The sequence below is a fragment of the Cheilinus undulatus genome, linkage group 11 (genome assembly GCF_018320785.1).
Source record: "Cheilinus undulatus linkage group 11, ASM1832078v1, whole genome shotgun sequence".
Taxonomy (NCBI): Eukaryota; Metazoa; Chordata; class Actinopteri; order Labriformes; family Labridae; genus Cheilinus; species Cheilinus undulatus.
This window is the reverse complement of record NC_054875.1, coordinates 17,387,704-17,415,679: the sequence shown is the minus strand read 5'-3', so window position 1 is coordinate 17,415,679 and position 27,976 is coordinate 17,387,704. Positions and strand designations below refer to the sequence as shown.

Below are 27,976 nucleotides of genomic sequence, written 5' to 3'. Positions count from 1 at the left end.
TTTTCCCAAAAAATAAACATGTTTCTCACAACTTTTTGCAAAGGTTCTTTCTGTAACATTTGTTGAAAAATAATTTCCTTTAAAGGTCAAAGGTTTTAGTAACAACAGAGAGAACTCAGCACACGTACCATTCACCACACTTAAAATCCAGTCTGAGCTTTATGTGGAGCACCAGTTCATATGGTTAAAATCACAGCTGGAAAAACAACTACTGGAATATTATCAAGCATTATGTATCTGTTTCAAAATAAACAATTGTCTTTGAAATTGTTATTGTAACTGAGAGACTTCGTGAAAACATAAATAACTTTCCTCCTCATTGTATACTTCACCAGGCTAAAATGAAGTATGCTGAATGTTTTGAGATTATTTACTGAAAAAGGAGTGCAGTTATCTAATTAAGTGGTTTCACATCATATTAAACTTCTATCGATATAATTCTCTTTTCCATTCAATAACTGTGACCTTACGCTTTCAAGTCACCCACACTTCTCTCATTTACGAAAACATTACCCACCGAAAGTGATTTCTTTAAGTTTATTGGACTGTTTCCTTCAACACAGTGGTTCACATACAATACAGCATAGTGATGATTCTATATATACAAAAAATTTGCTCAGTGGGTCTTCACACAATCATGTGGACGCTACAGTAAAGGCATACAGAAATAAAATGAACAAAAAAAAAAAAACATTTATCTGGAAAAAATAGCAAGTGCCTTTTTTTGCATTTTACTATGTCATGGCACACTATTTTACTTACAAGATTAACATTGTATAGCACATGTAATTCTATATGTTGTAATGAGACAGTACAGCAGGTGAATATATAGTACACATTCCCCCCTTCTTGAAATTAACAGATTATAATTAACACAAGATATCAATCAGAGGGACTACTTAGATACATACAATAGGGTTTGACCAGGTTCAGTTCTCTTTTGGATGCCATGTGCTTGAAATGAGGTGTTACTCTATGCATACAGGATGTTATTAATTCAATATCATATTTATCCACTGAGTCATGATTAACACACACAGAGGATTTTTCATCAGTCCACATCGTTTTCAGTTGGTGAAGATGGTGATGGTTCATGCTTGCTGTGACTGTGAACATGAAGCCCTAAGACGTTGTTTATGCCAATGAGAGCAGGAAACACTGTAGTGCTGTGAGTACTGTCACAAAGAGGCTGGATCAAGGGAAAAACTTTTTTCATGAATTAGGCAGAAGTCCTATCATGACTTTAAGCACACGGAAACTTTAGAGAATGAAATGTTATCAGTGTGTGTTCTGTTAAAGGCAGTTTTATTTAGTTCAGTGACTTAGATTAGTTTAAACACATTTACCTTCTCATCACCTTCAGAAGACGTGTTGTTTTCCTCTTTCCTAATTTGCTGGTTAGGATTTTTTGCAGAAGAATAACAACATGACCTGACAACATAATTCTTAATAAGGTACTGTCAAATGCTGCATCCATCCCAGTCTGGTGGCTGCTCAGCAGGGTACAGTATGCAGACATTCCCTACTCACTGGACTTTTGATGGTCTGTTATAAACTACCAAATCAGTGAATAGCCCAATTAATATACATTAACTACAGTGTAGTTTCTTAGCATTAAGGGGCAAAATGCACATCATTAAATCATCTTTCAAATTGATTTTTGCAAAGAACCAAAAAATTCAGGAGAAAAATCAAAAAATTATGAAATAGAATTTAGTTTTGACTATGAACTGTCAGTGTGTCTTGCTTGCTCTGACTCCTGCCTATTATATGATGAAAAAGGAGTCTAACTACTATTGTATTGTGAGAATTCTATTTTACCTACATCTTTTGTTGTTCTAAGGCTTGAAATTGTCTCAACAAACTCTAAGATCAGCTGTTATTCAGTATTTGAAAGTTAATTGTAGTATGTTTACAATGAGTTGCTCTAGAGGTAGTAATAATAAATATAAGCACATGACAGTGTGGCAGTTGGATCATGAAAAAACAGCCCTCGTAAAGGCTTTGTATAGGTATAACACAGGGTATAGGTGCAATGCAGGGAAAAAGCCACATTAAATGGATGTGGGTAACATTACCCTACAAGTACAATGGAAATAAACAGCATCAGTATCACAGTATCAAAGCAATTTCAAATTTTTTTTACTTTGCAATCCTGGCCTGGATTTCCCTATGCAAGTTACATTTCCTTTTCAATTAAATTTAAAAAAAGGTACAGTGTTGGGTGAGTTTAAGCAATATAAACATATAGCCCAGTTTAATTTGAATTTTGATTCTGAGAAACTGAACCAGGATAAGGATTCAAGGGAAACCAGCTACTCTGTCTCTCTTAATGACATCTGTCAAAGTGGATCAGACTGTTCACTTGCAGCATACCAGCTCCTCTGCCTGGAATCAGGACTCATGCAAAGATTTGAAAGCTAACTCGCTAAGCGGCATGCAAGCAGAGTGTGTGTCTTCTGTTACAAGCTGGCATTACACACTATACTCTTATTTACGACAGAGAAAAAGGTCATGTCTGCCTACAGTAAGTCATCCACATGATGCCCGTTAGAAGGTGTAATGGGGACGGTGGAGGCTGTGCATACACAAACAGTTGATGGTCAATAACCTCTATTGGAGTATACAACAATATTATTATTTACAACATATGTGTACTAAGTAATCAGGGATGGAGTTAGCCCCTTTTTAGCTCAACCACTTCTGAAAGTAATCTTCATCAGTGATATCCACTGACAGACTGAGTGGCTGAGAGATCACTGACTTAATTTGGATTCTGTATTCAGAAAAAATTAATTCACTTCTTGCACTGATTAAACTGGAAGAGACTGCACCCAAACCTGAGGGTGATGGTGGTCAACATGGGAACATGAGGGGCCTCTAATTAGAAGACTACAGGGGCTACAGATCCTTATCATCATCTTCATCAGTGATGCAGTGTGGGTACAAGGAGTAAGGCTGCATGCAGATGGGAGTGAAGGGTCCTTGGATAGTAAAGTGTTTGGTCATCTTCTGTAGAGAGACAAGAAAAGGAAGTAATTATTTGGAAAACACAGACATCTATAAGAAGTTTGATTAAATGGTCTGATATCACCTCAGCTTTATTTTTTTTTTTTTACATAAGAATGGTCAAATGAATCATTTCTTTCATTTCAGCAAATTAAAATGTACTTTGCTTTTTAGACTCATTTTCTAACCAGGCTACCACTAGTTTCCAGTTGTTAGAGGAAAGAGTATTTGTTCATGTCCACTTCATTTATGTAAGTAGACTTTTACTCAAACATCCATATACAATTCAACTTCAATAAACATTCTTTAGCAGTTTGGTCTTTCATATTAACGAAAACCTCAAAACTTAGTAATAAAGTTTAAATTAGAATTTACAAAAAAGAAGCTTAACCTAGCATTGTTAAATGGGCTTGTGATTTTTAATGTCCCATTATTTCTATGAAGCTGTTGTTGAGCAGAGATACAAGATGTCATCATACACTTCATGAAAAACTGTTTTCAAAACACACAATTGTGTAAGTGCAATAATGCACTGAATAAAAAAGTAGTGCTGCAGTAAAAATCATTCAGAGATGAATAACCATCAATAAATAACAATAAATGTGTGTGTATGGCATGTGGAAAAAGACAAATGCCCACTGACACACAAACAGGTCTGATTATGTAATATAAGAACTACACATGTATGTACTTGCATCTATGAGTCATGCACACAGCTGGACTTCTAATTTGCTTCAGTTACTTGTGTCTACACAAAGTACATCCGTGGGGTGACAGTGGCTCAGTAGGTAGAGTCTGTTATCCCAAAAACGGAAAACGTGGGTCAGACCTTCCCACCTGCTCGTGCATGTAAATGTGTCTTTGGGTGAGACACTTCACCCTAATTTGCTACCGCTGCTTTGTTGGTGGCGAGTACATGTATATTAATGCCTTAACCTCTACTGTGAGTGCATGAATGTAGAATGAATGGAGTTATAGGGTGTAAATGGGTAGGTGTGACCTCAGATGTGAAAGCGCTTTGAGTTGTCAGACGACTAGAAAAGTGGTGTACAAGATCTAGTCAAGCAGACATCAGCTAATCCAGATGCTTGCCTCACTTACAGACGCATGTGTGTACAAACATAGTTGCATGTGTGTGTGTGTGCTTGTCATTGTGCCCAGGCTTCCTTTTCCATACACCATTGTGACTGTGTGTGTGTGTGGGAGAGAGAGAGAGAGAGAGAGAGAGAGAGAGAGAGAGAGAGAGAGAGAGAGAGAGAGAGAGAGAGAGAGAGAGAGAGAGAGAGAGGGAGAGAGAGAGAGAGAGAGAGAAAATTACCAGGGCATTAACTTGCAGCAGTCTCCTCCTGAATTATGTAGTGCCTGTTGGAATCATCCACCTCACTGCCACAGTGAACATCACTCCTAAAATTCAGTTACACAAACACAAAAGTCATTACAAAACTCATTATGCAGTAATGGTCCACCAAGTATTTCTCCTACTGCACACTGAATTAACCAACAGTCTCATTTAGTGAAATGGCCAACTTGAGAAGTGAATGAATGAATTTATTATCTTTGTGTCTTCAATTATATTCAATCTAGTCTTGAGCTCTAGGACCACAAACATGAAACAGTCTAGGCTCTCTGTTTTCCTGTCTATGTGCAACTGGCATCCTTACCTGTTGTCATTGATGTCTCTTGTTTCACTGATGCTGTTACCTTTTGGAGAAAATGAACTTTCATTAATGCTTTAATTATTAGCACATTAATGTGACTTTCATGAGTTTAACTTAAATTGTGAAAAACTTGATTTCAAAGAGTGAGTACATGTTTCATTAGTTTAGACACAGCTGCATGTATGTATGTATGTATGAATGTGCTCTTGTAGATAGTAGATGGATAGATAGATAGTCGTTTACTGTCATTGCATTGTAAAAACGCAACGAAATTACGTCTGGCAGTCTCCTCTGTAGCAGCAAACACAGTGGTCCAAGCGGTGGTTAGAAGTCCACAGCCTCACGTCATCCATCCTGCTGGCGAGGAAGCGGTCACCCAGGAGAAAGATGCTCAGTACAAAGGGTTTGTGTGGGGCCGCTCTTAGCCTAGCCTGCAGCCCGGCTTGTTTGCCCCACTTTCGCCTCCTTGCACAATGCCATCGCTGCCTCCTCCCCACCGGCTGTAGGTGTTGTGCTGCTCCACGTCCTCCTCCTGTCATTCACTGAGTGCCCCGATCTCTGGATAATCTCCATCAGGAAAGATGTAAACTCCATGGGCACGCTGTCAGTTCTGGTGTAAGTGTGGGGCTTTGCTTTGCTGCTACTGATGGAGCATCCGGCCGCTGCGTTTGTACGTGCCACCCATGCCACCTCAGAAGGTAGCATTCAGGAGTCTTATGTTGATCAGGCAGTGTTCTGTTGCAGTTACTGGCAGTTGTTGCTAGCTTTTAAGCTAGTTAGGAGTTGCAGTTGAGACTGAGGTCTTCTTTTCACCTTTTTTGGGTTTTTCTTGATGGAAATTTCCCATTCTTTCTCTCAGAGGTGTCCTGGACCATCCATCTTCTTTGTTTTCATAGGTTTCAACATATGTTGTCAACTTAATTGTAAAAAAACACTACAAGTCCAAGATATAACTTATGAGAGCATCTTTCTTGCTGCCAACTGCTCCGGTTTCCCGGCAACCCTACTGTACTTTACTATTGTACTTACCATTATCAATGTTCAGTGGGTAGGACTCCAGTATGTCTCCATTATATCGGCCTGCTCTGTAGCCTAGTGCTGTGGAAACTCTGCAAAAACCACAAAGGAAACAAACACGCACAGTCACAAATAGAACACAGCAAATAAATTAAGGAAAAAATAATATTTACAGGAGAAGCAAGTCAGCTTTTGGTTATAAGTAAAATCTTTGATAAACAGCCAACAAACATCAGAGAATAATCTGTCATATCAAGGCCAGTGTAGACTCATCTGGCCTCTAATATCAGCCCTTGAGGGAAGACATGCATTGAAAAAATACAATGTGTGTCTGCTGAAGTTTAAAATTAGGATGCAAACTCACGTGTTGCTCTGTACAGAGTTGGGATTGCAGTTGATGCTGGAGGAGGTGGGCTGTGTCACACTCTTCTGGAAGAGGGCATTGCTGTAGGTGTTGGCGTGTTCAGTGGCCCGGATGTATGTGTAGAACGGGTTGGTTGGAGAGCAGACAGGAAGCTGCTTTGGTCTCACTGGCTTGGCTGTATGGATGGTAAATTATACAACACCATGAAAACACCATTAAAAATTAATTACAAACTAATGCATTTCAAACATATAACAAGAAAAAACAGCATAAAACAAACAGTAGCAATTTTTCAAGCATTAAGCCAGGGCGATATTATGATAAGGAAGCATAAGAAAAGGAAAAGACAATGAGAAATACAGAAGAATCCATAAACTGAATTCTACAAGCCCAAATTTCCATTAAACCTATAAGTCATATGTCTGATTCACATATCTACATCAGCTCATAAACAAGCTTCACTGCATTACCAATCTGTGCTGCATGGGGGCGTCTCATTGCATTCTTTGCCCTCATTGCATCCTTGATGCGGTCAACCTCCTGCTGGTAGCGCTTGCGGTCCAGCATGGCCCCCTCTTTTGCATCCCTCAGTGCAGTCTCCAGGGCCTTAACTCTCTCAGCAGTAGACCGAAGACGTTTCTCCAACTTTGGAAGCTCACAGCGCAGATCTGCATTGTCACGAACCAACTGGAAGAGAGAAAAAGAAAGAAAGAAAGGGGAATGACAGAGAAACAAGAGGTTTAGTGAGAAATATTCAGAAAGGACAAGGTAAGTACCCAAATTACAATTTGTGCAGACATTTTTATTACTTTTTGAAACTTCTACAAAAACAAATACAGGAAAAGCCTGACAGATAATACAAGTAACAGTGAATTTAGTCACCTTTATTTTATTTTACCTCTAACAATACCTTTTTGTGTGTTTTGAACATACTATGTTGACAATTATTATTATTAAACATGTCTCTAATCCCCACCCACAGAAGTCACAATTCTGGGTGTTCTTTTTATTCTGATGCAAGTAGAAGGTTAATATATCCTTATTTTAAGCTGTTTAAATGGTACACTCTTTCAGCATCACTGCTCCTTACATTTTCTCTCATTGTTTAGAAAGTCATACCTGTTTGTGAACCTTTGTAAGTTGGTCCAGGTTATTCTCAAGAAAGGAAATCTTCTGCTTCTGGGTGCAAGACCCCCCGCTATCATCAGGTTCCATTTCGGAACTCTGCAAAAGCAATGGTAATGCAGAAGAATAAGAAAACATATAAAAAGCAACAAAAAAAAAACCTTTCTGTCTGTAACACTGGCTGACCAGAAACAAACAAGAAAAACACTCTCTTAACATACAGCCTCTTTGCACTAACTCTTGATATAAAGCCTCTTCATGTGAGAATTCAGCATGGCCTCTCACTGAGTGTGAGTCAATCAGTGCAGTGCCAGGTGTGTGAGGACTGATTGCCACTGATGAGGGCCAGGTGTGGCAAACTGATTTAAGCACCTGGGCTGCAGCACTCTGTGCTGACTCATTACCTCACCTTCAGAGTTAGTGAGCGCATCTCCTTGTGTTTTCCTGTGTTTTGAGCGAAAGTTAGCACAAACATTACTGACAACTTACCTGAGAATATTACCTGTGAATTAACAGTTGAAGTGGATTAGTGCTGGAGGTCTTTGCCCAGTCCTTTTGTTTAGTTTTCACTGCTCCGGTGACCATAGTGTTTCATGGGAGAAAGCTTTTCTTCCCCCTTAGAGCTTTGTTTCTAATCAGCTGCTAGGCAGCGGTGGTTTTGTTCTCTTTTCTCAGTATTATTTTAGTTGGGGAGATTCTTAGTTTGGGTTGCTACCAGTTTGGGTTCCCTCCTTCCCTTTCCCAAATATCGCTTGCGATTTTAGTGGCTATCCTTCTGGGATAGCTTTAAGAACCCCCCCCCCCCGAGTCCGCAATTGTGTCCCACTTCCCCGCATTCTGACACTTCAAGGCCCTGTTGTTCTATCTTTAATGCATTTAGTGTACACACCAATCTAAATTGTTCTTCATGTATGTTATCAAAAAGTAAAGGGGATAAGAGAGATTTGGACTGTTGTTGCTAGCTTTGTTGAGGTTTGTCAAACAGGACACATTTTACAGATTCCTTTACCACTTAGTGTGATTGAAAAGAATCCTGAGTAATAATATGTTCTCATCACATTTGAGGTGCTTACTTTTTTAACCCGCGACGTGAGGTCTTGAACAAACAGCTTGCGCAGGTTGTGGAGGGTCTGGAGTTCGCGGGCCTGGAGGAGAGACAGATGGAGAGGAGGGGAGGGAGACATTAGTAGACACTGTGGTGAATTAGAGAGGTTAAACTAAGAAAATCAGAGCAGATTCCAATGCATAGGGGAAAAAACTGAGACAAAGGTGAGACAGAGGTTGACAAAAGGTGTATGTTTAACTCACGACAGTCTCCTCCAGACCCTTCAAGTCCTGTTTTGTCTGCTCATGGCGCTCATGCAGGAATCTGAAGTAAACAGCAAAACAGTCACTTATAAATAAAACTATATTTCTGTGCACTTACAATGATAATATCAGTACTGTTTAAGCACCCTCTGCTGGAATTTAAGAGAAGGTAAATTGGACGTTATCACCCCAGTTCGTAATGAACTGGCTTTCTATCTCAAAATAATGATAAAATTGCTACTAGAAATATTGTAATGCTGACTACAACACCTAGCATGCTATTTTATCTGACATGTAAAAGTGCTTTATTTTCAGACATTTACTCAACCAAATTAAGAATTTCAGCATGAGAAATTGGACCTCCCCAAAACTTACGAGAGCTCTTCCAGGCGCTCACTCTTAGTAGTGTCCTGACTCTTCAGGCGTTCAAAGTCAGCACGAACCTGAGCCAGCTCCAGCTCCAGTTTGGAGTTATGACTTGAAATGTGAAAATAATGTTACACATGATTAAAAGGAAAAAGACAACTGGAAGAGTTGATAGCAAACGTCTTTTTTTCGCAGAAGTAATTAGTAAAGTACTGTGTATGTCTGTGTAGGGATTTCTGCCATACTGTCAATAATTTAATAATCATATAAAGATAAGATACAATAAGATAAGAGTTTCTGTATGACTAAAAAAAAAAAAAAAAAAAAAGGAAAAAAAAAATCTTGAATGTGGTCACAGACTCAGTGAGCTCGTCAATGATCCTCTGTTTCTCATTGATCTCATCCCGCAGACGGGCTAGTTGCTTGTGGTGGATGCCACGGTGAGATTCCCCCTGCTGACGAATTGTCTTCTGCACAATAAAAGAAGAAAAAAAAAAAAAAAACGTGATTCAGTGATGAAAACTTTAAAAATTCTTAGCTGATTAAGTTGAAGTTGTCCTCTGAAGCAAGAGATTACCAGCGGTTGGTCTTGGTTAATCTTATAGCACTTTACACCATTTCTTAGAATCATATGTCAGGTCAGAGATGGTTTACATTGAAAAATCGGTCATGTTTCACAATGGGCACTAAAAACTACTCTTTTACCTTCACATTTCCATCTTCAGTCTCACTCTTCTCTCCCTCTTTCTCCTCAAGCAGGGAGTTATCTAGTGTCAGAATAACAAAAAATAATTTCCCATTTCCGACTCACATACTTAAACATTTTCAATTCAACTGATCAAAAATAAAATAAAAATACATACACATACATAATTCAAAGTGTGCTTATGTGGGTGTGCTTTTAAATGTGCATATCTGTGGGATTGTTGTTTGAAATTAAGCAAAAGGATAGCCATTTCCATCTATTTATTATTTCCTGTTGAAGTATTTTGAAACTTTATTTTTGTTGACATGTCTAGTTTGCATGTTACCCTGGTCTTGCAGCTTGGCCAGTTCTTCACTCAGGGAGTCATGGCTCTCCTCCAGAAGCCTCTTCTTTTGCTCAACGCTCTGCATGTACTCGGTCAGAGACCGGATCTTAGCCTCATGCTATACCATTAAATAATCCAGAAACATAGAAAATATGTTAAAACAAAGTAGTTTGAGGTCTCCGTAGTGGTAGTTATTAATTCTTTCAACCTTTCATCAATTTATTCACTTTCCTCTGTCACTGCCTTACCTGAGAGATGAGGAGCTGGCAGGAAGAGAGCTCCCTTCCAGTCTCCTCCATCTTGCGGTGGCACTCCAGCTGCATGTTCTCCAGTTGGCGGCAGCGCTTCACCATGCTCTTCACCTCTGACTTGATTTTGCTGATGTAAAGGCGAGCCACAGTGAACTCCTCCTCAATAGCACCACTAATCTCCACCGGCTTGGTATTGAAAGCAAAAAAATATATTATTTTCTCCTCAGTGGTTTCTCCACCAGTTTGATGTAACAGATCAGGACATGCTGTAATATTCAACCCATAATTTTTTATGTGTTTAAGATCATTTAGGACTTTGATCTAACTTACCAGCTTGATCTCCCCATTGCCCACAATGGTGCTGAACTCGCTGAGGTCCCTCATCAGACCATTGAGGACATCAGCAATACGTTTCCTCTGCTGACCACTCACTTCCTGCATACGAGACAGCTCCGCCTCCAGCTCCATCAGACTGGCCTGATGCAGAGACCAAAAAAGGGGAAGACAAAGTAAATTTAGAAGAAAAAAAGCCAATCTTCAAATACCAAAGGCCTGAATAGATTTGCACAAGAAAATGTAATTCTTTTTCATTCAAATCTTTGTCTACAAATAATATAATGAAATAATCTAATAACCATACACCTTGTCATCAGAGCCAGTGAACAAGGTGTAATGTAGATAGTAGTGCAGCCAAAATAATTTTCTTCCTTTTGATTAATACATAAAAAAAATATTTAACGTAAATTAATCACACTAAGGTCATATGTTACTGTTTGTACAACAGCCCACTGTAGCTTTTTAAACTTGTTAAACAAACAAACTAAACATTTTATGGTCTTTTGGGTTTTACTGTTTTCTACATCAGAAAGATCAGCTCCATCTAGGATTGATTGATTAATAAGAGTCTGCCTCAATCTTCTCCTCCCCTACCTGTGTGTGTCTCCTGAATGCACAAACACGCACACACAAAAGAATGCTCATCAACATGCAGAGATGTGCCGAGGTGCACAGCGTTCAAATGTTGATTTCCTTTATTGATGGGTTCCCGTTCAAAGTTTTACTCCTGTCACTGCTTTAAAACCTTGTTAGAAGTTCATATGCCACAACAAAAACAACGTTGCAGGCAATATTGTGCAGAGAGCAGTCAGTCACAGGGAAAACAATGAAAAGTAATTACAGATTTTTTTCTGTTTGACAGTGCTAATATAATGCTGATATAATGACTTCAACCCTTAATTTTTAATTCTCAGCTGTCTTATAATTGCTAAAGTATTTCTGCATTTCTGGATGCTGGCACAGACTGTGCTCCTTCCGCCCTAATTGTTTATTTTTTTATATTTTACAACATTACTCTTAGAGCATACCATTTTCTGGGATAACTGGTCAGCCAGCAGTTGGTTCTGAAGGCCTTTCTCCTCAACCTCCTGGCTCTTTTGGTCGTAGTTGATGGCCAACTCCTCCAGAGCCTGCAGCACCTCCTTCACCTCAGCCTTGGCACAGTCACTCTCCACCTGCAGCCTGCCCAGTTCAGCTTGGACCTTGTCACCATCACCCTTGGATGAGGCCAAGAGCTGGAAAGAAAAAGAGAAAGAAGGAGAGGGAGAGAAAGAGAGGAAAGTGTGAGAAATTATTGGTTTGATTGTTTGGTTGCTCTTCTAATGATCTGCGGGGGCAACAGAAGAGTATGTCCGAGTCACTGTGGAGAGTGATGGAGTAGCTTCCACCACCTTCTCCAGCAGCGGTGTGGTCATATCCACCCTGCTTCCATGAAAGGGCTTCCACCCTGATACCAAGGACCAGATTAACAACAGCATTTCAAAAGATCATTGAGACTCAGCATCCACCCGGCCCTCCACACCAGCCTAGACAACAGCTATTTCAACAACCACGTCCACCTGCCTAAGAACTCGGGCCCCATCTTTTTCCAGACCTACCCCATGAAGACCTGATCAGGCCCAACTTTACCCACATCACGGCCCATCCCATCATGGCAAGGCCGTCATGATCCACTTCAAGGCAGACAACCTGAACCTCAACCACTGCTGTCCCAAGGAGCTCTGCCCCAAACACAAGGGGTGGTACTTCACCCACAGGAGTTCCATCTCAGCCCACTGAGATATGTACAGGTGGTGAGGAGAACAGTGATATCATCTGCACTTTTTGTCTCCAAACCTACCCCCTTCACCATGAACTAAGGGACATCTAAGCAAATGCTAGATCACCTCATAGGACAGGTACCACAGCTGACATTTTATTGTCATTCTTGATTATCATATCTAGTACTCTGCCTCTTTTCCCAACCCAATTTTGTGGAACAAGTTCACATACCCCACTGAAGTAAATGTAACATTTCATTTCTTAGAGTGCTGTAGAATGCACACCAAAAAACAGTACACCGCCAGTCCTTCAGTTTAATGAGTTGGGATATCCCTTATGTAGATATTAGTGCCTCAAATGACACAGACATGCATGCGCACACATTTGGGACTTAAAAATCAAAAATCCCATGCCATCATTTGAATCTAGCTGTCACAACTCACAGATGTGCATTCTTAGGTGTAGCATTATATATTAATGTTTTTTTTTTTTTTTTTTGTTTACATTTTTTGTACTGTTCTAACGATAACCATTATTTAAAAGGTTTCAATTACTATTTTAATTTTTATGGGATGCTTTGGCAATATTGTTGTTATAACATCCATACTAATAAAGCTTAATATATAAAACAATAAAATAATTAATTAATTAATTCCTGGGAGTTTTTATGTACTGACCTCATCCTGGTCCAGCATCTGCTGCTTAAGTTTCTCCACCAGCTGGCACTGAAGGTTGATTTCATCATCCTGCAAAATTATGTAATCATAAATATCAACCTGAGTTTTATCTTGCCTCACTCACTGATATGGTTTTATGAATATGTAGAATGTGACACAGAACACATATTAGCTGTTAAGGGTTGAATCTCCTTTGCCAATGACTGCTTTCAATTGGTAAATAGATAATTACATTTAAATCCTCAAGACACCACAGGTGTTTAGAACAAGGGGTACACCAAAAATTTCATATATGCATTCTATCACAAAAATAACATAAATAACAACATCTTTAACAGAGGCAATATTTAAGTACAATAAAATAAGAACAAGATCCACTGAAATTAATATTTCTGTGTTTCAGTGTTTGTACCTTGTCATCCAGCTGCTTGTACAGTTTGCGGATTTCCTCCTCATATTTTTGCCGCTCTTCCTCAGAAATGCGGACCACGATAGAGGAGGTGTCATTGTCCAAAATAGGACGCTCCTCAGTGGACTCAAAACGGTTCACCACATCTGATGTGGTCCTTTCTGTCTCAGGCACATCCTCTCCTGTTGGGAGGGTGAAAGCACATGACAGTAATACAGTTACGTTTATGAAATTGGCCAAGAAAAGTAATATCTAACAACTTAAAATACACTGTAAACAACTGATGTAAAACACAGGGGATTTAAACACTAATATGCTGTTTCTAGTGAGCATAGTCTGTTCCTTAAAAATGTATGTCTTTAAGGGTAAAATGAACTGCAAACTGCTAAACTTCAGCATAATATAATATTGTTTGCTTAATACCACCCATCACATCAGGAACTACCCACAACTTAGAGAAGAATAGCAATTTCAGTTTTAAATATGAATTTGACATTTAATTTCCAAATGCAAGAGGAAAGGCAAAAAGGACGGGTGCAACATGTTCTAATAAAGTTCAGACAGAGGTGAGAAAAGACTGGGAAAGTTGTTAGATGTTTAATCTAACAACTGGGACTTTTGACAGATGAAAACACTCAAAAAAATGAACTAGAGGAATTGTTCACCTTAATAATATTCACTATTTTAAGGTAACTTAAAATATATGCTTTGTTAGGTTTAATTTTTTTTTTAAAAAAGTCATTGTAAATTTGTCACTTGTTCCCTTTAAACTACATTTGTGTGTTTGGTTGACATAATGCACTTAAATTACCTCAAAGAGGGCTGCAATACTTCTAAAAAACCAGTTGACGGCAGTAGTGTGGAATAGAAACCCATCACTGCCAAAGAAGGAGATGTTTGAATTGATGACAACTGCACAGGCACACAGCTGCTCCATTGTAGTTCACCTTTATATCTTCAAATTTTGGCGGACTGTCTGACTATCCTTGAGCTAAAAGAGGTAAGAGAAAGATTCTCTAAACCTGAGTATTTTTTTCTGAGTGCATTTGTTTGTGTTTTTTGTACATTTTTTTGAGACACAATGAAACTTTGATTTTGGAATGTTTTAAGCTAGCCTTGCATCGACTTATATGAAACCACTTGAACTCTGCATGTCTTTAAAAACTGTTTCCACTGTGAAAACACTCTGTGGAGCCCATTATTTTAGACATAAAAGTCCATTCAAATGAAGCTGGTGATTCGAAAACAGTCGAGTTTGACTTATAAAGCTGCTATCGCCTGACTCAAATTTATACTGATTGATTTCTAAGGCAACATTAAAATAATACTGTCAGTCTCAATGTAAGACTCTGTTTGACCCAGTTATTAACACTTTTCAATTCAGCTGGTGTTAACTTCCTCAGCATGAACATGTAATATCACTGATATTTCATCTCAGTTGGCAAAAACACGTTAGTTTGATAGCAAATGAGCTCTGTTGTAAGTGAAGGGGTCCTGTTTATGAATTGAGCAACTAGTGATAGATGTTTGATATTATTTACACATCAAGTGACGGAAAATGTAGAAATAAAAGTCCCAAACAGTTTGTCTGTATTTGTGTCATTAAGTTACAGGTGCCCAGTAGGACATAAGCAGTAAGAGACTCAGCTGATGGAACAGGGATCAAATAAACATGATTTTAAGGTAATACATTCAAAAGTCATTTAATGTTTTGTATCTGTATTCAGCTATGTTTTAATTTTCCTGTAGGATCACATTTGTGATTTACCATGACGTCAGTGATTGTTTAACTGTTTAGTTAGTGAATTTAAGCTTGGTTTGTTTGCCCTGCTACACCTGCTGAATAAGCTGGTTTGTAAAAAATATATCTTCAATTCTGTTGTTGTACCTCTTGATAGTACAGCCACAGAAGGATTATAGCTGATGGAGTAAAATCTGTAGAACTTTACAATAATATTTTATTACTCCCTCAGGTACATGTTATCATGAAGAGCTAGCTGTGCTAGCAGGCTTGCTATCTACCAGAGGTTAAACAGTACCACTGAAATCATGCAGCAAGAATCACAGTGGAAACCAAATCTGACCATGATTTTAGTCATTGGTGTGATGATTCATTTTTAAACCTTAACGTGACAAAAACCAAGGACATGTGTACAGATTTTAGAAAGAACTCCAACCCACCACTTTTAACTGTGATCAAGGGGGAGATTGTGGAGCGCGTCACCAGTTTTAAATACCTTGGTGTGGTTGTTGACAGTAAGCTGTCTTTTAATGGAAACACAGACATTGCTTACAGGAAATCACATCAGCAATTGCACTTCCTGCAGATGCTCAACCAGTTTGGTGTGTGTAACATATTAATGGCAACGTTTTATCATTCAATGGTCAAATCTGTCCTGACATTTGCCCTTATCTCTTGGTTTGGCAGCCTCTCCTTGGAGATAAAAAGAGGCAAGAGCATGTGGTCAAGGTTGCCAGAAAAATCATTGGTGTCACATTATCTAACCTGTCAACAATCTTTTATAGGAGGGTAAACTGGAAGGCTCGGGAGATCATACAGTGTCCTGATCATCCCCTACATGCTGAATTTGAGCTCCTACCCTCTGGCAGGAGATTCAGATTACCTAGGTGTAAATCTAACAGGATGAAAAATTAATTTATAAATAAAGCCATCACCTAACTGAATTTAAATTCTAAAAGTGAACAGCTATGATACACTCAATTCTCACTACAATGTAATGATGGTTCTGTACTCAGTTGTCCTTCAGGGTATTTGTGTACTAACCCATTTCAGTGTTGTTTCTAAACTAATGTGACTGTGTTTACTTTGTTCTATGTTTTTTACCTGCCTGCAAAGCACATTTTTCCTTAGGGGACAATAAAGTTAAAGTTGAAGTTGAAGTTCAGACAGCCCTGCATTAAAAACAGCATCATTATGTGATGGATAATACAATGTGTACTTGGAACACTTCGGAAAACTGTTAGTTTGTAAGTCACTTTTTCACTTTGTCAGTTAACACAGTATGTCATTGTGTCTAGAAATTCAAGTTGTGACTCCACCATGCAAAGTAAAAGCCATATATTAACAAAAGAAGAAGCACCCATCAATTTCTCTGGGCCCAACTTCTTCTGACCTAAAGTTGAAAAGTGTCCTTTGGCTTGACAAGTCCACATTTTAAATTGGTACTGGAAATAACGGCTGAAGAAACCTCTGGGGTAAAGAGGAAAAGGACCATCCAAATTGTTATAAACGGATCATTTTAAAGTCAGCACTTGTAATGTCATGGGGGTATATTGTTGTCAATGGCATAGGTACCTTGCACATTAATACCGAGAGGTACATACAGGTTTTGGAGCAACATATTCTTCCATCCAGAGAATGTCTTTTCAAGGGAGCCCTTGCTTATTTCACCAGGACAATGGCAAGTTACTTTTTGCACATGTCACGACAGCATGGCTTCACAGTAAAAGAGTACTAGACTAGATGAGACTGGCTTGCATGCAGTCCAGACCTGTCCTCCTCTGAAAATGTATGGCATACTATGAAGTGCAAAATAAAACAATGCAAACCCCCACACTTTGGAGCAACTTAAGATGTACTGTACATCAAGCCAGAATGGGAAAGACCCCCACTCAAAGGCTGTTGCTTACATACACTATAATGGAGATTTTCTTTTACTTTCTCTTACTAAATATGTTTCTAATGTTAAAGGGATTTTATATAAATGTTATGGCAAAAGAACACCTTTTGTTATTTTATGCAAGTCATAACAGTGGAATTTATGTTGAAGTGTCTACTGTATGAGTGGTAAAATAACAGTACAGTACTGGCTATTTAGCTTTTTTATAGCAGTAAACTGTACTCATAGATCACAGTAGGTTAACTGTGAAATAAAAGTAAATGTAGCTGCCAGTAGTCTACGGTGATATAATAGACGCATTAGTAAATGAAGGCTTAGTGTGCAAGGCAGATGGCAAGGAAACCCTTGTTGTGACTTACCATTTCTCCAGCGATTGAGTTCAGCCTCCAGCCTCTGGATAGTTTCCTTCATTGTCTTGTTCTTCTCCTTTTCCTTCTCATACTTCCTCTTCCACTGCTCTGCAGTCAGCTCCAGGTTGATGGAGGCTGTATTTCTGATGGTCTTGGCACTGTGACAGAGGCAGAGACAAAGACAGAGGGAGACATGAATGAAACAAGAATCAGACTTAAAGATGATAAGATGTCCAGAGTTTCTTTTCATGGTCTAGGGGCTCATCTTAAAAACACATCAACATTATAAAAAAAACAGTCAAGCTGATTTCAGTTATCACATATTTAGTGTTTACTCCACAGATGCATCTTCTCCTACCGCTGTCCGAACATCAGAGTGGATTTGGTTTCAGTATCATTGTAGCTGGAGGGAGAGCAACAGATGAACATGGTGGTACGGCAGTTTCCACCAAGTGAGTCCTGCAGAATGCGGGTCATTTTGCTGTCGCGATACGGCACATGAGATTTCTGCAGGAGGAAGATTGAAAAGAAAGAGTGGTGGGGAGGGACAACATGAGAAAAAAACAATCAGAGAGAGAAAAGAGGCAAATAACAAAACTGGAGTATAATCAAAATGGAGGCGGTAAGAGAGCATAAAGGAGAAAAAGATAAAGACACAATATATTTTAATTCATTGATTTGTAGAAAAGGTTGAATTTGCTTTCTGTTCTCTCTGCTGTGGTGATTAATCAGTGGTTATATTCATACAAATATAGAGCTTTTTGAATTTATATTTTTTGATTTTGGTTGCAATCCACTTGAAAGTAACAATGCTTATGTATTGTCCCAGACAAATAAACTTAAAATGTAAAAATAAGTTCCTCCTTATATCACTATTTTGATTCAAACAAAACAACCCAGCTTGTAATTGGCAGGAAAACTTTTGCATTTCATGGAAAACAATTTTTGGTTGGCAGAGAGGAAAGAGTGATGTTTGTACTAGGCAAAATCAAATTTATCACCTCAACAGGAAGAGAGACTGAAATTCTGTACGGGTTTTAGAGATCATGGAGGAATTTTGTATTTTGTAGTATGATGATTGAACTTAACAGCAGGAGGACAAAATTGTTCAGAACTGGAAACTGAAGACCCTGCACAAGTTTCAAATGGAAAAATTCCAAAACCAGAGAAAAGTTTAAGTTTTGTACTTTTCCTTCTGATATTTTTTAACTGTTAATCCAAAAGCACATAGTCTGAAATGTTTGTTTTGTTGATGAAATTCCGGGTAGTACTGTAGGTCGACCATGGCTCACCGTGCCCTCAGCCAAGGCAGAGATGACATTTCCCAGAGCAGAAAGAGACTTGTTAATGTTTTTAGCCTCATCCAGGACAGCTCCTGCAGCCCCGGTCTTACTGACCTGATATAAAGAAATAGAGTGTTGAGTGGGTTAAGTCAATCAAAGCTGAATCACAGGACAACAATTTAAGGATCATTTATTTAAAGTGGCTAAAATACAGGTTAAGTTTGTTGTTGCTAATTAATGTTTCCCCACAGAGTTTTATACCTTTTCACTGCCAGCCAGATCCACCAGGTAGAGTTTTCCACTCAGTTTCTGCTCAGTCTCCACATGCTCTTGCTTGATGTTGATCAGAAAGATGCTATGGCTGCGAGAGCTGTGCTCATTCATGTCTGCATAAAGATAGAGGCAGCACAACATGAAAGGTGCAAAAAAGCAGGGGCTGTTCTGCTGACCCATGATTTAATATGATTATTTTGCAGTAAAGTCCAAACAAAATATGTATTTCAGTTTCTGAGCTAAAAAGAAGGTTGTGTTATTCACCAACCAGGGCATATTTCAGTAATGAAAGAAGTTTTCAAATATTCAAAATTAGATTTCAAAATCATTAAAAAGAGGGATGTTTGCTCTTGGAGGATGTTAGTGTTTCCATTAAATGCAGAAAAACTCCCACATTTTAGGAAGATGATCCCCTCAACTTAAAAAAAATGCTACAGTTTAAATGGAGGGCTTATCTGGCTACTGTGCTGAATTTATACAGAATATACAGTATTTGAACCATCAGATTCAATCAGAATCAGATTCATGTCGTGAAAGATAGTATTGTGCTAAAAAGTGTGTTTCATTTTAACATTGTACATGCAAACACATGATCAGGCCTCCTAACATTTCATTGCTGCCTGCATCTCTGTCAAAGCTGGAAAGCCAAAATTCTGGGATTAAATTCACACTGTTTTTCATCACAAACCACTTTAATGTTAAGTTAAATATTCCACCTGCCACTATTCATGCCTTCTCTGTTCTTAAGATTGTGTCACCTAAATGTAACAAATGTAATAAACCCTAACTTATGCATCTACATCTTGTTTTTGTCTGGTAGAACAACTGCATCATCATTTCTAAGAGTGCAGAAAATCAACATCATTGATCCTTTTCCCCAGCCTCCTTCACAGTAAGTTCAGGTTTCTCTACAGATGATATCTGAGAGCACTGGATAAATGTTTGCGGGATGATGCCCCAGTAGCCCACCATTGGCATATTGCTCTGCAGTACAGTGAGTCAGCAAGTAGACATGAAACAGAGAAAACAGTGATACTCAAAACTCCTGTGCTTAGAAAATCTGATTTATTATTGCTTACATACAAAATTCAATGCTTGATTGTTGTGGGATTCCATCTTATTACCGCAAATACATCTAATTTACTTCTGTTTGCCTGATGGGCTTATAAGGGATTATTTTGAATATTATTTTGAAGAAGTAAGAAATAACTGCAGAAGTATGAAATGTGGTATCCAAAACAACCCTTCTTCTCCATCGTGGGTACATAAATGAATGAAAAAAAAAAAAAGAACATTCTGTAGATTTTTTCACGGCAATATTACCCAACAACAGCATGATTTGCTTACAATCTTAATATATATCAGCAGTCTACTGATGGAAAATCAGCACTTCTTAAGGAAACTCCTGCTAATAAAAAACAAAATTTAAAGTCAAGATTTTGGGTTTAGTCAAATCTTAATTTATGGGCTAGACTGGAAGCAGACAGCTCTGCTTGTATAATCTGCTTTGTATAAACATGTACAGAATAAGCTTTCCATCTTCTAAGTGCCCATATCTGAATGGACAACATGTAATGGAAATCTCCTTGTATGAACAAATATCCTATTTTGTCTTTAAGAAAAAATACAGAGAGGTTCAGGGATGAATTACTTTTTATCATTATGTCGGAGTGGATGCATGATCCGGAGAATTGTGTTGAGGTTGTTTTATTATATTTAATTTGGCAAAGTCTTTGCATTCCATTTATAATATGATTTTCAGTATCACTCAGACCTGTGACTCATCCTTTCTTATCTCTAAGCTGATGAAGGACTTTATAATCATTGTGCAAATGGAACTGCGGCTCACAAATGTTCTGATGTAAGATAATCTACAAAATGTACCAGGTAAATAGTATTTCATGACTCTACAGAATTGAACAAATTGAACATGTACTTCTATAACCCTTCAAAGCTGAGGTGTCAAACTCATTTTGGGTCAGGGGCAAGATTTGCTCCAATGAGACGTCCTGCGGGCTGGACAATTTGTTAGCTACATCAATACAACCAAAGACTGATATACAAACTGCTGGATTATTTATTAATATAAATTATTTTTCACTAGATGCACACACGATTTGATGAGTGCTGCATTTTATAAACAAAAGGTTAAATTAGTTACTTCAGAGAGAGGATTAACTGCAAGTAGGCAAAAATATCATGCTGTCCTTGTATCATATGGCAATTTTTTCAGATTTTAATGTTTTTAGTATCCACTGATGATGAATTTACAAGACTGGAATACTCATTATAAATACACATTCAGTATGACTGTTTATGGCTTTAAAACAGCAACCTGTTGTTCACAGTCCAGAGAGGAGATTGAGAGCATGAGAGAGAGAGAGAGAAAAGAGAGTGAGAGAGAGGAGGATCCTATGAAGAATTATCTCGCACTGCTGCAGGTGACTACCGCGCTGCTCATAGAGCTATAAACACCCCTCCTACTGAGAGAAACTTTTAAGCACATGACTGAGCATGTTTAATATTCTTCTTCATGTCCATTCTATCAGAATACCCCTGACATCCCTACGCACCATGAACCGGGGCAACTCCTTAGCGCTGCTCCAACACCAAACAAGCAGACTGGTCATGGCATAGGACAGCCTGGGTCCAGATTAGGATTAAATATTCACACGTTTTTACCGTTATGAGAGGAATTTTTACTGTTTGATAAGAGGTGGAGTTAAATACAGTACAGGATTTATAAACAGTGTCCCGTTTAAACCCAAGTGATCAAGACCAAAATTTCACTTCTTGTTGACATGAAATTAAATTGTATGTATATAAATTTAGTTGATATTAGTTTGGCATTACAATTTCATTATAATGAGGGATTGAATCAAAATATTGAACTGAGTCACTCACTAAAACCAGATTCCACGTTTGTAGCTGACCGACAATTATGCACAGAAGTACAGTATTTGCTATCCTGAGAACAGTTGTTTTTTTAGCCCACTCAGGGGAAGAAGCTTTGCTTTACAAGGCAAAAACCTCTCACATTCGTTCAGGCCTGACATGCAAGAAACTGGTCAGAGGTGCGGACAGGACTGGACTCCATTAGAATGAGATAGCAGAGTGCAGCTGTGCATGGTGGTCAACTTCTTCATCTTTGATAAAATCAAAATTAGACAAAAGAAATACTTCTCCTTCAGTCTTGAAAAGCATGCAGTCTGTATCAATCTCTCTTTTGGACAGTGTGTTTGAGGAGCTAAGGTTATACTGCAGCTGTGCTGGTGTGCGTTCTGCCATACATCTTTTTTAAGATGTTTCTTCCTGCTCCATGCATCCTTTTACAATCTTTCTTTGATATAATTATAGATAAATTAATAAATTAGCAAAAAGTAGCATTTTAAACACTTAAGTTAGTATGTGTTGAAAATTAACATACACATCTTAAATATCTTTTTCCCCAAACATTTGCAAACTGGATGACACCTGCTGGTGGGTTGGAAGTGGCCCATGGGCCAGATGTTTGACACCCTCCCGTTTTGATGGTTAGAACATATTATATGTCATTTATTTGGTAAATGAGTCACATTACCAGTACCAGTAAGACTGTGATCGGAAATTGTTGTGGAACAATGAGTAGAGCAGGCTTTAGTCCTCAACGCACTGGTTGTAGTATATATAGTGTTGTAAGCTGCTCATATATATATATATATATATATATATACAGTGCTTAACAAATTTTTTAGACCACCTGTCATATTTGTCTCAAAGACCATCCAGCATCATGAAGTGCTTTAATGCGGACTCTTACATTTTCAGTGAGCTCTCCACGTTTTACCATTTTGAACAGGAATGAGGAATTTCAAACTGAATTTGCCCAAATTTGAGCCAGCTCACTGGGCTTCTCTGAGAAGTCAGAAATGAATGAAGCATAAAATTCAACCACTAAAACTAATTTTTCTGTTCAGGAATGCAAGTAAATAACTATAATTTGGCATATTAATAAAGAAATGATAATGTGCTTTACTATTTTTTCGTTTTTTTTGGAAATCAGTAAATTTGAAAATTCATGGATAACGATAATAATTATATTTTAGCATTAAAAATATCATTTTGGTTAAAGAGCTTCTACATATTGGTGTATTAACTATTGCAGAAACATAAAAAAATTTGGTAATTACCAATGCTGTTAATTTAGGGCAGCTGTGGCATAAACCTTACTTTGGGTGATGGTCTAGTAAATCTGTTATGCACTGTATATATAAACATAAATAGATAAACATATACTAGCACATCTCAAAAAATTAAAATATCATGAAAAAGTTCAATATCTTTTGTCACTCATTTCTGAAAGTGAAACACATATATTATATAGACTCATTAAACATGGAGTGAAATGCACTAGTATATATACAGTGCCGTGAGAAAGTATTTGCCCCCTTTCTGATTCCTGACTTTTTTTGCATATTTATCACACTTAAATGTTTCAGATCATAAAACCAATTTTAATATCTCACAAAGACAACCCAAGTAAATAGAAAATGCAGTTTCTAAATGATGGTATTATTTATTAAGGGAAAAAAATCCAGCCCTCTCTGGTCCAGTGTGAAAAAGTAATTGTCCCCCTAGTTAAATCATGAGTTGACTGTGACTAACCAGTTTTTGGAAAGCTGAGTTCAGTTTCACTGGCCACATTCAGGCCTGAATACAGCCAGATTTGTTGAATCAAGAAATAACTTAAATAGAAGCTGTCAGACAAAGTGAAGTAGGCTACAAGCTCTCAAAAAGAAACGCATCATGCCACGATCCATATATTAGATATAAGAGCAGCTTACAACACTAACAAGTAAGCACTATTGCTACTTTTAGTTCAATAAGAACTAATGCTATGTATTGTAGGGAATGGAGAAGAGAATTTCTTTGTTCTCAAAACTTATACCTTAAATTTTCAACTGCAAGCCTTTGTCTGGGGTGGTCGGGTTGGTTTTCATTAAACAAAACATGAATTGTAATATACATGTGTTTACTGTATGTCATTTGTTTTTATAAAAATACTGTGACATAAAAACTCACTGGTCACAGCAACATGGCGGTTAGCTTTGCCCTCATCGATTACATCCATAACCTCATCAGGGCTGGAGACGAAACGCTCAGTGCATCCCTGCAGGCAGATGACAAAGAAAACATATGGAAGAGAAAATGTAAGGGAGACTTTAAATCGTGGTTCTGATCCATCACACAGACAGATTTGCTACTAAAAACACAACATACAAAGCACTTTGACAAACCTTCACATATGGCACCCTATTCTTATCCTCATGGACGGAAAGGTTGGTCTTTGTCACTTAAAAGAAAAAAAAGCACACTTATTTTTTAAAAGCTTTTTAAAAGAAGTACAACAGTGTTAATATTTTTTTCACAGTTTAGTAAATGAAAGAACTGTTTCTGCTGATTCATGAAGAGCTCATTGGCACTAACCATCCAGAAGGTCACGGATTTTATCCATGTAGATTTCAAAGTATGAAACCTGTTAAAGAAGAGAGAAAAACAATGCTATTTATAATGACAAAATATGCTTCCTGCGGGAAAATAAAAACTCAAATAAAACTCAAATTAAATTATGGCAAAATAACAAATATAATGCAACACAAGCCATTAACTCAACAATTCACCAAGTATAATACCTTGATGTGAAATTCCAGGTTTTCATCCATGGCAAAGATGTGATTAAAAATGTCCTCAGCAATACGAGGGATGATACCCATCTGGTGAGGGTCATGAAGTTTACCCTAAAACACAAAGTCACTGGTATAACAATGGATGCAGTGCTGAAACCTGTCAAGGATCAGTGGTTAGTAGATGTTGTATCCAATAATGTCTTTATATTGTCATTACATTTGTGTTTAATTAACTAGAGCTGCTGACAATAAAGGGCTTAGCAGAAAATTGACAAAATACTATTCTGGTGGAGTCATGAAGGGATCAATTCTGTGACACCTAGAACCATAAGTAGTAGCTGAGGTGAAAAAAAAAGAAAATTTACAGAAATTTTGATATAGTGATCCATCATTCTATATAATGACACCAAAACACAAAAAAACCTTCCAGGATATCCAATAAATAATACAAGAAAACACTGCACACATGAGAAATTTAAATCATTGAAAACTGATTGCAGTTTGCAATACATTCATTGATTTGACTAGGTAGAAATAAATATTTTTGATTTGAAGAAGTGTTCTATTTACCTCCATGGTGTGAGTCTTTCCGGAGGAGGTTTGTCCATATGCGAAGATTGTGCCATTATATCCACAAAGAACATCTGAAAGAAAAACAAATCAATTCATGAAATCAGAAAATGCACAACAAAAATCTGGCAAATACTGTTGGGGTTTATCATCCATACCCTTGACAATCTGTTTAGCACAGGTGTTGTACACCTGCTCCTGGGTGGTGTTGGTTGGAAACACTCGGTCAAAGGAGTAGGACTTGCCCTGTAATGACCATAAAGATAAATTGTTGAGCAAAAGGCCATTATTTATTTCCAAATACCCAAATACAGGTAGAATGCCAAATTTTGACAGTTCACTCAGAAAGAATGTCTTCCCTACAAGGGGAGAAGTAAACAGATGTGGACAAAGTATGCCCCACAATACAAGTTATCTTTTCGCTAAATGGATATTACAGGGTACCATTTCTGTTCAGCAGCAAGTCAACGATCGAATCTTTGTTTCAGGATGTCAGATCTGAGGAGTTTAAATAATATTTTAATTTCAGAGTAAAATACACATATATTATGGTCAAATGACCAATAATACAGACACATACACACGAAAACTCAAAAAAATGCCACATAAAAAGCCAAATGGTATTTCCAGTGTTTTGCACTTAGATGGTTGTCCTTCCGGAACTTTGACTCTTCTCCACATTTTACCACAGGTGGACTTCAATCTAGCTGTAGAAATATCTCAGCAAAGGTCCAGAGACATTGGAGGCAGCTGAGCAAAATTTCAAGCGTCTGAATACTTATGTAATAGTGATATTTCAGCATTTTTTAAAAATACATTTGCATACATACATACATACATACATACATACATATGTATACTGCCAGAAAATGAATTTCAAATATCATTCATATATTGACTCATCTACAGACCACCCCCATGACATGGTGATTTGCCAGAGAAACATTCAATCCAATGCGAGGGAGGGGAAATCACAAGGTCCAGAAAGGAATGGAAAAATGTAGATGAGTGAGCAAAGGAGAGATGGGTGTGAGATTGAGAGGACAGCCAGAAAACAGAAAACAGTAAATGTAGAAATTAACATTGAGGGGAAAAGACATAACAGGATACAGAAAAGCCAGTGTGGGAGAGTAGTGAAAGCAGGTCAGTCAGTGATGGATGAATACACCAGGATGCTTATTGATCCTCTCTGAGGGCAATTAGAGGGATCAGTTTCTGACTCAACTGTACAGTCATGCTGAGAAGAGACAGAAAGGTCAGGTCAAGATGTTTTCATTCCTCAGGGCAGTCTGGACAAAACTCTGGCCTCTGGGCACTGCACTTGACAACCATGAAGCAAAATATATATCTAGCAATTCCCCTCTTTTTAACACTTATAGTTTATACTTAACACACTTCTTTTAACTATTTGAGACAAGATTTTGTCCAATAATAAAACCACTGGAGATAGGAAAAAAAAAAACAGAATTCAGTGTATACCTTAAATGAAAGAGCTCAAGGAGAATGAGCTATAGTTTATTTGCATAGAATTTGTCTTTCAACTCCAAAAAAATTGACGTTGCTAAATGTTTGGAGTAACAACAGCATCATCACATTTTTCCCCTCCTCATCTGCTCTCACTTGAAAATTTTTAAATCATCACCTGGCTTCCTTTCTGCTTCTCCAAGGGGCAGATAAAGGCTACGCCCAAAGTGAATCAATGCATGATAAATGACAGTTGTCAATATTATCTTTTATTTTATATATAATGGGTTGTAGCAATGTGAATCAGGATCGCTCATATTGGGCGAGGATTGACTAATATAAAGACCCACAGAAAAAATACAGCAGTAAAACGTTAAAAATGTAATATATTCATCTTTATTAGGTAAACTATGATATGGATCATAGTCTGGCCGTGCTCCATATAATCTAAACAGCGGACACCTATAGTCAGCTGATTCAAGAGGCCGATTTGCGTAGGATACCTCAAAATGGTAGGCCTTTATTTATTTGTTTTTCATTTCCGTTTTTTAGTATTACTCTTAATACAAATTATGAGGAAAAGGTGTGGTACTTTCTTGTGCTGCACCTATTATCGTGATTTCAATTCACAACCCAAACAGACGGGTCGAGCAGGTGATTTTTTTTATGAAAGGCCTGTATACAACAAAGCAGCCCATTTACTCACCCCGACAATAACAGTGTCATCTCCTTGGAATTTGGGAATAAACTGGTCCCCGCGTAAAATCTCCGCCTGGTTCAGAGGGCGAAAACGACACAGCACTTTAATGTTGCACTCCGCTGGGACATCAGCCATTGCGCAGATTCAATAAAAAGGAAGGACGATGCTTTCTGCTGAGAGCGAAGATGCTGCGGACGCCTGAGACCAGTCGCTGATCAGGGCCTTTAAAATAATCTTTAAAATAAACGACGATAGACGGGTAGTGACTCCGGTCTTCGTCGTGGTGAGACTGGTGAAAATGACTGAAATAGTTCGGTGGTTTTACTCTTACAAGCTGACAAATACTGCAATTTATTCATGCGCAGCTGGATGGTGTTTTCTTGTCGCAGTGAAGCGGGTTAAATTAGATGTAAAACCGCAAACGATCCCTTACATTATTAAAATAACGGACTATGATAACCCTTGATATCTCTTGTACATCTATCTGACGCTGTCTCTTATCTTGGTTGCCTTATCGTCTCCTTTTTCGGGTGCGGTGGTGGATGTGTGTCTGTCCAGCTGAAGGTGAGATGCTGATGGAAGGGCAGTGAGGTAAATCTGCCGTTGATGGGCTAGCTTTGGTCGTCACAGCGCCCTCTATCGATAAGCAACAGAAGGGCGTGGTCTGCATCCATCTCTTTAAAGTGGTACCCGCAGCTTCGGCTCCAGCTGAGCATC

At 38.1% G+C, this 27,976-nt stretch overlaps 1 protein-coding gene across 1 annotated transcript; it reads right to left on the bottom strand.

Annotated features, from left to right (window-relative positions):
- Positions 1-523: 523 nt before the first annotated feature.
- On the bottom strand, positions 524-27,835 carry kif5aa (kinesin family member 5A, a). The gene is made up of 29 exons (XM_041799425.1): positions 27,266-27,835; positions 25,254-25,341; positions 25,096-25,169; positions 24,532-24,636; positions 24,326-24,374; positions 24,136-24,191; positions 23,921-24,008; positions 18,848-18,972; positions 18,596-18,700; positions 17,662-17,810; positions 17,313-17,461; positions 13,316-13,494; positions 12,904-12,972; positions 11,494-11,700; positions 10,460-10,606; positions 10,127-10,315; positions 9,879-9,996; positions 9,553-9,614; positions 9,208-9,317; positions 8,857-8,958; positions 8,482-8,542; positions 8,247-8,318; positions 7,168-7,272; positions 6,519-6,735; positions 6,049-6,223; positions 5,697-5,776; positions 4,671-4,710; positions 4,328-4,413; positions 524-3,012 (listed from the first exon to the last, which is right to left on the bottom strand). The coding sequence occupies exons 1-28, from the start codon at positions 27,392-27,394 to the stop codon at positions 4,335-4,337; spliced, it is 3,129 nt and encodes a 1,042-aa protein (XP_041655359.1). The 5' UTR covers positions 27,395-27,835; the 3' UTR covers positions 524-3,012; positions 4,328-4,334.
- Between the last annotated feature and the right edge of the window lie 141 nt (positions 27,836-27,976).